Below are 9,949 nucleotides of genomic sequence, written 5' to 3' on the forward strand. Positions count from 1 at the left end.
AAAGAACAGGGACCTCTCTGACCGCCGCCTCAGCGCCAGAAGTGGCTGGGAGAGTAGAAAGAATGAAGCCTGGAGGAAGGAGGAAACCAAAGCCCCTGTTACTGTAATAAGTCATTATCACACTGCGTACCTGGTTATGGTGCAAAGAGAAATGTTGTAGCTTCTCAAACTCCGGCCGCGACGCACCCCCTAGATCATCCAGCAGGTGACCCACTTGAGCCGTTGATAGGCTCCGGTTCTCCCCGAACACGGTCAGCAGATCATCAGTGAAGGCTAAGCTGGAGCCGACAGCTCCCCCGATGCCTCCCACCGCTGCTAGGAGAAGCAGCCCCGCCACGGCTCCGGCCGAGCCCCCCATGGCAAACCGCGAAGCTGTCCACTCCTGGGACTCCCCACGTGCGCGCCAAGCACCACCGAGCAGCCGCGCTCTGAGAACCACGAGTCCGCCGTCGCCTCTGGTCCACCAGCAGAGAGGAGCTCCCTGGTGCAAGCTACGTGCAATGTCCTACACCGAGGGCTGCTCGGGCTGGGCAGCCTCCAAGCTGGGCCAGTCTGATCTTACCGCGCCTGCGAGCCAAACGAGCGAGGGTCACCAGCAGCTCCCCTCTGCTCTGGCGAAAACTCGAGTCCCCTCCTCTTGGGCCGTCCCAGGGGTGATCGGCGTTGAAAAGAGCGTCCAGCAGCGAGGAAGCGATAGGAGCCTCAGGTCGGGGCCCCGCTCCTCTGGTTGCGCCTGCGATAAGGAGGACAAAGGGGTTAAAGAGAGATAAAGGCGGCTTTCGGGGTCAACTTGCTCAGCAGCCTGCCTGCACCTCCATAGCGCTCAGGATCGGGCAACAGAAAACCTTAAACTCGGAAGCATGAGTTGGCCAAAGCCAGAGCTCTTACATGCCGCCTTGAATCGGGATTTGCAGAGGAAGACGGGGTTAGCTTTGACTCTGGCTTTCAAAAATTAAAAAAAAAAAAAAAAAAAAAAAGCCCTAGATCAGCCAACTTCGCCGGTCCTCTCCCTCCCCCCTCCACCCCCCCCCCCCCCGCACATACTTCCTTTCTTTCTTTTTATTTTTTGAGACTAGAAGCTAGGTGAGAGACGGACTCACCCTGGAATGACTAAAGGAGTAAAGGCCGGGGAAAGCCTGTGTCTAAAGATCTCTCTACCCTTTCCGCTAACATGTGCGTTTAGCCTCTCCAAGCCCGCCTGTTTCGGCCTCTTTCCTGTCACTCTCTCTCCCTCCCTCTGGATCCGTCTTTGTTTCTCTCCGTCTAATGAGTCGTCTTTCTACAGAGAAACGCGGGAGAACTGAAGCTTAGCCCTTTACCAGATAAAGGGAAAGGAAAGGAAGGGCCTCAGGTTCGGTTCGAAAGCCCCGGGGTGGCTGCTGAACTGGCCGGCCCTCGGTTCTCCACTTAAAGGTGCACCGACTGGCTCGGGGGCGCAGCGCAGAGAAACAGCAGTCCAGCTGCGACTAGCGTCCAACTTCACTTGTAGCTTTCCCTCGGCTCCTCCCAGTTTTATCCCAGTCACCGCCCCCAGTTCCACTGATTAATTTGCCCTAGAGAAGTCACATCTCAGTCTGGGCACCTGACCTTCCTTTCTGTTGTTGTTGCTCTCCATGCCCTCGAGCCCTGAGTGAAACCAATGTTCTGAAATCGGACCTGGGGTATCAGGCATTGTTTAAGAACTTGGCAGGAACTGATTTTTAGGAGTTCTTTTAAATTATTATTATTATTTTTTTTTATCAAAAGAGAAAGAGGAAACTAAAGCAGCAGCCTGGGGTCCAGCTAGCTGAGCCAGCGTTATCCAGATTGGCCCTTCCTGACACCATGGGGGTTATCCGTGGACAGAATAGATATTTATTTTTCAAGCTGGGGATTCAAGAAAAACTGACTTGGGTGTGAGGTCAAAAAAAAACATGTGTAGTAGGAATGGATGATAGTAAACGAGTTAGATCAGATAGCTTAATTGTCCCTGAATAAAATGAAACCATTATATATTGTTGCACTCACAGGAATGATAATAATAATAGCAAAGCGTCTAGTGCTGCCTTTCATCTTGGGAGCTCAGAACACTGTGGCAAACAAAACACTGGATCATTATTCTTAACTAGCTCTGTTTGATGAGGATTACTGATTATGATGAATCACATTTAGGGCTACCTAGATGGTAAGTGAAGGCCTGTAAAGAATCTCACAAAGTGGAAAGGTTGAAGAAACTGTTTAACAGGAGGAAAGGGAACTACAGGAAGTGAAACAACTAGTTTCAGAGGTTTGAAATGCAATTCTATGAAAGAGGAATTTAATTAGTCTATGTAGATACTGATGAGAAAGAGGGTAAATGGGAGTTATTTGGTTATATAAGTTGAAAGAACTAAAAATTCCAGCTCTGCAATAATGGAATGAATTATCTATTCCTTATCCCTTGGTTTAAGCACCTACCAGTTGAACATGTGTTAGGGATTCCTGAAGTTCCAGAACTTTGATGACTTAAAAAAGCCTTCTTCATTCTAAAACTATTTTGAAGTTAGGAATGAACTTCGTTTCACAAGAGCTTTGATATAGAACTAGAAAAAGATCTCAGAAGCTATCTAGTCTGACTTCATTTTATAGAGGAAGAAACTGAGGCACAAAAATTGAGTGAATTGTTTAAGAAACATGGGTAGTCAGCTAAAGGGATAGGGGAGCAAATTTGCATGTAGGCCCTCTAACTCTAGAGCCAGTGTTTTCTCCACTATACCAAAAGAAAGAAATTAATTACCAAGGACAAATGAACATAGACTAAACAAAGCTGAAAGTTAAAAAAAGATATTTAGTTGTATGTCTAGTTGCTGTCAATTTTATGTCAATTTTTTCCTTTGCTTATGTAAATATATGAATGCAAGCTTTGTCTCAAGTCATTTCTTGGAAATCTGGGAACACCATCCCATTAACAGCCACCAAGTTTATTTCCAAGAAATGTTCTATTATGCACCTTACTGCCACATTAATTTATGAAAGAAGTTGCATTTTCAATCATTATTTTTAGGCCCTACAAGTCCATGATTTCATTGATGTGGGGAATTCCCTAATGAGTAAACACCCTTTACCATTGTACCACATGCTTTGCAACTTTTACTCTTAACAGAGTTGCCTGGAAGTGTCCTGGTTAAGTGACTTGTTCAGTCAGCAAGTATGGATCAGAGACTGGGTTTGATCTCTGGCCTCCCTAATTAAAAGGCCAGCTATCTCTATTACATGACACCACTTCAAAATAATAGACAGCTAAATTGTGGATTTGTGCAGAATAGTTATAAGTCATTCATGTGCATTCATATATACTAGGAATAGTCACCAATCTGCTGCCCTCAAAAGCAGTAAAGGACAGAATAAGATAAAGTCATAATGCTTCATGACTTACCCAAATTAAGTTATTGCTAACCTAGGCAAGTGGGAAAGAAAACTTCAGAATATCAAAAGAAATAATCATAGCAACACATACTTAATAAGCAATTTAGGATTTATAGAATGCTTTCTTCCTAACAATCCCATTAAAGTAGTTAGTACAAGCATATTATTTCCATTTTACAGATAAGAAAATTAAGGCTCTGGCAGATCACAAGGTTTTGCCAAGGACTATGCCTCTGTAAATTACTTGTCCTAGAGTAAAAAGACTTGGATGTTGATCCTAGATCTAGCCTTCAGATTCCAAATTCTTAAGTATTAAATAGAATTCATTAGGGACTCCTTTCTATACACAAGAATAGTATACACAGATCTCATATAAAATATGAATGGAAATATGACCTTTTTGTTAAGATTGACTTCCTATTTTCCTATGTGAGATAAGAGTATAAACTGTCTCATCTATCTTATGGGGTTGTGTGATGAGCAAATGAAAGTATGGGTGCAAAAGTGCTTTGTAAACTGAAAAGGAATAACTTCAAATATACTGTATAATTAGTGTAATTACATCAGAAAGACAATGGGATAAGCATGCTGAACACCCAAGGAAAAGGGAAAAGCAAGTTAAAGCCACTATCACTTGGATGTTAAAATTTAAGATGTTACTAAAAAGACTGCTTCAAAAGATAGATTAAAGTCAGTATCTCAGAAATAATACCTTTCTGACTAAGTTAATTATAGACTAACTAAAATGACATCTGATGACACTGATGTTCTTAAGAGAGTTATGAGAAATGACTTTATAATTTGCTTTGGATACTACATTGATAGGAGTGCTTTGGAGTGCTTTTCAAATTCTAAGTAAAAAGAAATGAAAATATTTTGCAACATTCATAGTGTGTGGGTCAGAAACCATTTAATAAAAAAGCTGGAGAGATCTCTAGAAGCAAAGTTTATTATACATTCTCGAGAGAATCGGGCGTCCCACCCATCGAGCAGACAATCGAAGGGAGAAAGCACCGTAAGGGCAGGGTCAACGCTTTTAATCCCTAACGCAAATTCCCCCTCCCACCACTGACCCTCATCCTTATTGTCTGAGGATCTTACATTCTAAACGCGGGAACTATCCAAAAAATTGAACTTGACCAATAAGTACACAGTTGCCCATCTTTGGTTGAAATAGGGAGGATAACAAGAAGGGGACCTAAGTATGCCCTTAGGAGGATGGCAGGGAGGAGATACTTTTAAGTATGCCCTTAGGAGGATGGCAGGGAGGAGACTAAGTATGCCCTTAGGAGGATGGCAGGGAGGAGATACTTTAAGTATGCCCTTAGGAGGATGGCAGGGAGGAGACTAAGTATGCCCTTAGGAGGATGGCAGGGAGGAGATACTTTAAGTATGCCCTTAGGAGGATGGCAGGGAGGAGACTTTAAGTATGCCCTTGACTTAATGCTTTAAAAATCCTTCAGGCCTACTCAAACTTTGAAATAGATGAAGCCTTACTCGATTTTCACAACTGTCTTGAAAGATCTCACCTTATCTGGTTCAATAGTAATTGAAGCTAAATCTGAACTCAAGAAGATGGATCTTTTTGATTCTAGGTGTAGCAATCTATCTATTGTATTACCTAGTTGCCTTTCTTTAAGAGTAACAGTAATAACTCATATTTATGGACAAAAATAGTTCTTGGATAGTCTTTCAGGGTTGTTATGGCTTAAATATATTAATTACTTCTGATGACTAATCTTTTGATGATTCTGAGCCTTTCCAAACTTGGAAACTTTCCAAACTCATTCTCATTACTCTGAATCTGCATTATTTCATTGGACCCTCATTGTGTGTCTTTGATATGATGAAGTCTACTCTTATCAAAAATGAACTAACATGCTTGCATATTATATACAGACTTGCAGGCAACAAGTATTTTAAAGTACTTATGTGCCAAGCATCACAGAAAATTCTGGGGATACAAATTCCCAGCAAAGGTTCCCAAAGCAAAAAGAAAGACAATCTCTGCGCTTAAGGAGTCAGAAATAGAAACTGGAAGGTAGTGGGAACAGGGGACCAGCATGGCAGAGGGATGTTCCATGGAAAAAGACAGTTCAATCACAATGTGAAAGTCTAGAGAATCATAAACATAGTCAGGAGAGGTAAATACATAGTATTTTATATTCTGAATAGTAACAATAAATGTAATGAAATAAAACATAATGGGCATCTTCCACGTGATTATCAATCCATGCTTCTAAACCTAAATCTCCAGGCAGTTCACAGGCCCAGATTTTCAATGAAAGACTCAATGTTCTTCACAGCTACATTTCTGAGAATGGGTAAAAGAATTTAGGAATCATAATAGAGTATCCAAATGATATTTTAATCACACTTCCAGAAAGTTCAGTCTTTGGAGGAAATCTCAGCAACTCTGGACTTGGATCTTGGCTTCTCCTCACAGGTCAAACACATAGGTTTAGCCCTGTGGTAGACTAGAGCTCAAGTGGCTGATGTTTTTATGCTTGGTCACTGGCAGAGCTTTGGCTTTTCATTACCAAAACTTACTCATTGTTCATGCAATAGAGGAGGGAAGTTAAATGGTAGGCTCCAGGCATCTTTCTACCTTTAACCCTTTAATTCTGGTTTTAGATGACTAAGAAGTATGCTATCTCCTCTCTACCTTACAAATAGAGGGTGTGTTTGTGTATAAATCATATATACATAAGTGTATATGTGTCTATATATACATATAAATACATGTATGAATATATATTTGTAAATAAATATATGCATTCACATATCTGCAGCATAAATATAAAGGAAATAAATTCAAATACATACAAAGAGTTCTATCCCACGTGGTTAAAGAAGAAAGACACTAGTAGTTAATAGCAATAAGAAAAGTATATTTCAAGCTACAGGGATGACACAAAGACAGGAAATGTGTTGCTGCTGCTGTTGTTGTTGTTGTTGTTAAGTTGCTTAGTCATGTCCGACTGTTTGTGACCCTATGTACCATAGCACTTCAGGTCTTCGGTCCTCCATTATCTCTCAAAGTCTGTTAAAGTTCGTTGTTCATTGTTTCTATGACACTACCCATCTTATCCTCTGCCATCCTCTTTTCCTTTTGCCTTCAACCTTTTACAAGAAGGTTGACCTTCAGTGAATAGTCTGAATTAATTTCTTTAAGTGTTGACTGCTTTAGTCTCTTTGCTATTGAAAGGGACTCTTCTCCAGCCCTGCAATTTGAAAATATCAATTCTTGCTCAGCTTTCTTTATAGTCTAATCCTCACAACTATATCTTGCTATCAGATCAAGAAATGTAGAGAGAATAGTAACCAATGACATTGTAAAGATGGTTTCTTTGCCAGATTGTGTAGGACATTAAAAGCTAAACAAAGACGCTTATATTTCATTTTAGAGGCAATAGATAGTCCCTGAAATTAATTTAGTGGGGAAGATTCATGATCTATCTACCAAGTCCTTTTACTCTGCCCTATTCCAAGTTCTTTTAATTCACTTAAGTTCAGTTATTTTTATTTCCTTCTATTTATTTATTTATTTATTTTCTCCCCTTCAGATTCTTCTACTTTCATAATCAAATGTTTGGTAAAAAGAGAAAGACAGAGACACAGAGAGAGACTGAGACAGAGAGAGAGAGAGAGAGAGAGAGAGAGAGAGAGAGAGAGAGAGAGAAGAAGAAGAAGAAGAAGGAGGAGGAGGAGAAGGAGAAGGAGGAGGAGGGGAGAAGAAGGAGGAAGGGGAAGAGAAGGAGGAGGAGGAAGAGGAAGAGGATGAAGGGGAGGAGAAGAAGGAAGAGGAAGAGGAAGAGGAGGAGGAGGAGGAGGAGGGAGAAAGGGAGGAAGGGAGGGAGGAAGGGAGGGAGAAAGGAAAGGAGGAAGAAAAGAAGGAAATAAGGAAGGAAGGAAGGAAGGAAGGAAGGAAGCAATAAACTGGCAAAATATTTTTTCAATCAAAGGTTCTGATAAAGGCCTCATTTCCAAAATATATAGCGAATTACTCTAATTTATAAGAAATCAAGCCATTCCGGAATGTTGAAAAGGATGCGGGAAAACAGGGACACTAATACATTGTTGGTGGAATTGTGAATACATCCAACCATTCTGGAGAGCAATTTGGAACTATGCTCAAAAAGTTATCAAACTGTGCATATCCTTTGATCCAGCAGTATTACTGCTGGGCTTATATCCCACAGAGATCTTAAAGAAGGGAAAGAGACCTGTATATGCAAGAATGTTTGTGGGAGCCCTCAGAATAGCTGAATAAATTGTGGTATATGAATATTATGGAATATTATTGTTTGGTAAGAAATGACCAACAGGATGATTTCATAAAGGCCTGGAGATACTTACACGAACTGATGCTGAGTGAAACGAGCAGGGCCAGGAGATCATTATATACTTCAACAACAATACTATATGATGACCAATTCTGATGGACCTGTCCATCCTCAGCAATGAGATGAACTAAATCAGTTCCAATGGAGCAGTAATGAACTGAACCAGCTATGCCCAGCGAAAGAACTCTGGGAGATGACTAAGAACCATTACATTGAATTCCCAATCCCTATATTTTTGCCCACCTGCATTTTTTATTTCCTTCACAGGCTAATTGTACAATATTTCAGAGTCTGATTCTTTTTGTACAGCAAAATAACTGTTTGGACATGTATACATATATTGTATTTAACTTATATTTCAACATATTTAACATGTATTGGTCAACCTGCCATCTGGAGGAAGGGGTGGGGGGAAGGAGGGAAAAAGTTGGAACAAAAGTTTTGCAATTGTCAATGCTGAAAAATTACCCATGCATATATCTTGTAAGTAAAAAGCTATAATAATAAAAATAATAATAATAATAATAGCATCTGAAAAAATAAAAGAAAAGAAAAACAGAAAGGAGAGAAGAAAATCCAAGAGAAGATGATAGTCAATAGTATCAAATGCAACACATAAGTCAAGAAGAATAGAGGTTGATCAGATGATGGTCAGATTTGATGATTAAAAGATCACTTTTGATCTTTTGGAGAACTTTGGAGAGGGCAGTTTCAATCGCATGGCAAAACTGAGAGCCAGATTGCAAACAATGTGAGTAAGGAGGAAAGATGTGAAGGCAATCAGAATGTTGAACTATTTCTAGAAGTTTGACTGAGAATTAGAAAAAAAATACATAATGATGACTTGAATGGGTAGCAGGATTTAATGAAGGTATTTTATAGATTTGGGGTTTTGTTTTGTTTATTTGATTGTTTTGGGTTCAGCAGTGGGGAAACCTGAGCACGTTTGAAGATAGTAGGGAATGAACCACCAGACTGAAAAAAATTCAAGGAGAGAGAGAATGAATGAATGAGTGAGGGTACAATCTGCTGGAGACAATAGGCAGATATGGACTCAAATGCATATTGTGTAGGTGCCAGCCCTTGTCATAGTTACTCTTTTGTCAGAGTTGAGACTGCAAAGAGAAGAAAGTAGAGGCTCATGCTAAGAAGTTTTGAGAAGAAATGGAAGAAGTAAGGTGTAGAAGACCTCAAATTTCTCAAAATAGTAAGAGGCTAAGTCTTCATATGAACGGGGAGAAAAGCATGGATAGTTAAAGAAGAAAAAGATTTGAATAACTTTTGGAGTAGTGAAATAAAGACTCAATTCAACAGGAATTAAAAAACTGTTTGCTATAATAAGAGCCTAGTTGAGATTGGATAACTTGAATTTGTAAACTACTATGTTAAGACAGCTGTAAGATGTATTTTAATTGTGTTTAGCAGTTCATAGATAACAGAAGAAAATGTTGCTGACAGGAATAACAGAAGATTCAGGTTTGACAAAAGATAAGCAATAGTCATGGAGCAGATGGATATCAGAATGGGAAATGGAATTCCAGAGCAGAGGATAGTATAAAATTAAAAGGATTAACTATTGGGTTGAGATTAGAGAAGGTAGAAAGTGAAGTCAGAGAGTGAAATCAAAGTAATGACTGGAAAAAGTACTAAGAGTTAGGGGAATTGGACTTCTTCATAAAATGAAAGGTAGGCTTACAATGGTAAGACATAGAGAGAAGTTGAATAATTTTAGGTTGTGATCAGATAGTAGAAAGAATCTCTAATTAGGAAAGTGGAATTTTTGTGGATAATAGTAAGATCTAATGTGTGACTATCTCTATATGTGGCTAAGATAGAAGAAAAAAGTAGATTATGAAATGTGAGTAAACTGAGGAATTGGGGATTTGGGGAATTCTGAGGGATCATAATGGGAATTTTAATCTCCTTATAAAAGAGAAAGAGTAGGGGAAGAGAGAAAGATAATGAACCAGGTACTGAATTCCTTGAAGAAAAAGGGAGAATGACCTGAGCATCAGTATGTTACAGTCACTATAATTTGGATTGAATAGGAAATATTGATTGAATGGTTTTTATATAAAGAAAATTTGCTTAGTGAAAAATGCAAAAGAATATCCTGGAAGTAATAGAGAGGCTCAAGGACTAGTGTACCAAGTATATAAGAAGAACTACAGACAATACTAGAAGGATATCATCAGAAAAGAGCCAAGATGCAATGAAGC

At 39.7% G+C, this 9,949-nt stretch overlaps 1 protein-coding gene across 1 annotated transcript in view; it reads right to left on the reverse strand.

Annotated features, from left to right (window-relative positions):
- SLC39A8 (solute carrier family 39 member 8) overlaps positions 1-367 on the reverse strand; it is a 59,655-nt gene extending 59,288 nt beyond the window's left edge. The window contains exon 1 of the mRNA XM_051965592.1: positions 131-367. Coding sequence (XP_051821552.1) covers positions 131-358 — 228 coding nt within the window. The 5' untranslated portion in view covers positions 359-367. The remainder of the gene's footprint in view (positions 1-130) is intronic.
- Between the last annotated feature and the right edge of the window lie 9,582 nt (positions 368-9,949).

This window comes from Antechinus flavipes, chromosome 6 (assembly GCF_016432865.1).
Source record: "Antechinus flavipes isolate AdamAnt ecotype Samford, QLD, Australia chromosome 6, AdamAnt_v2, whole genome shotgun sequence".
Lineage (NCBI taxonomy): Eukaryota > Metazoa > Chordata > Mammalia > Dasyuromorphia > Dasyuridae > Antechinus > Antechinus flavipes.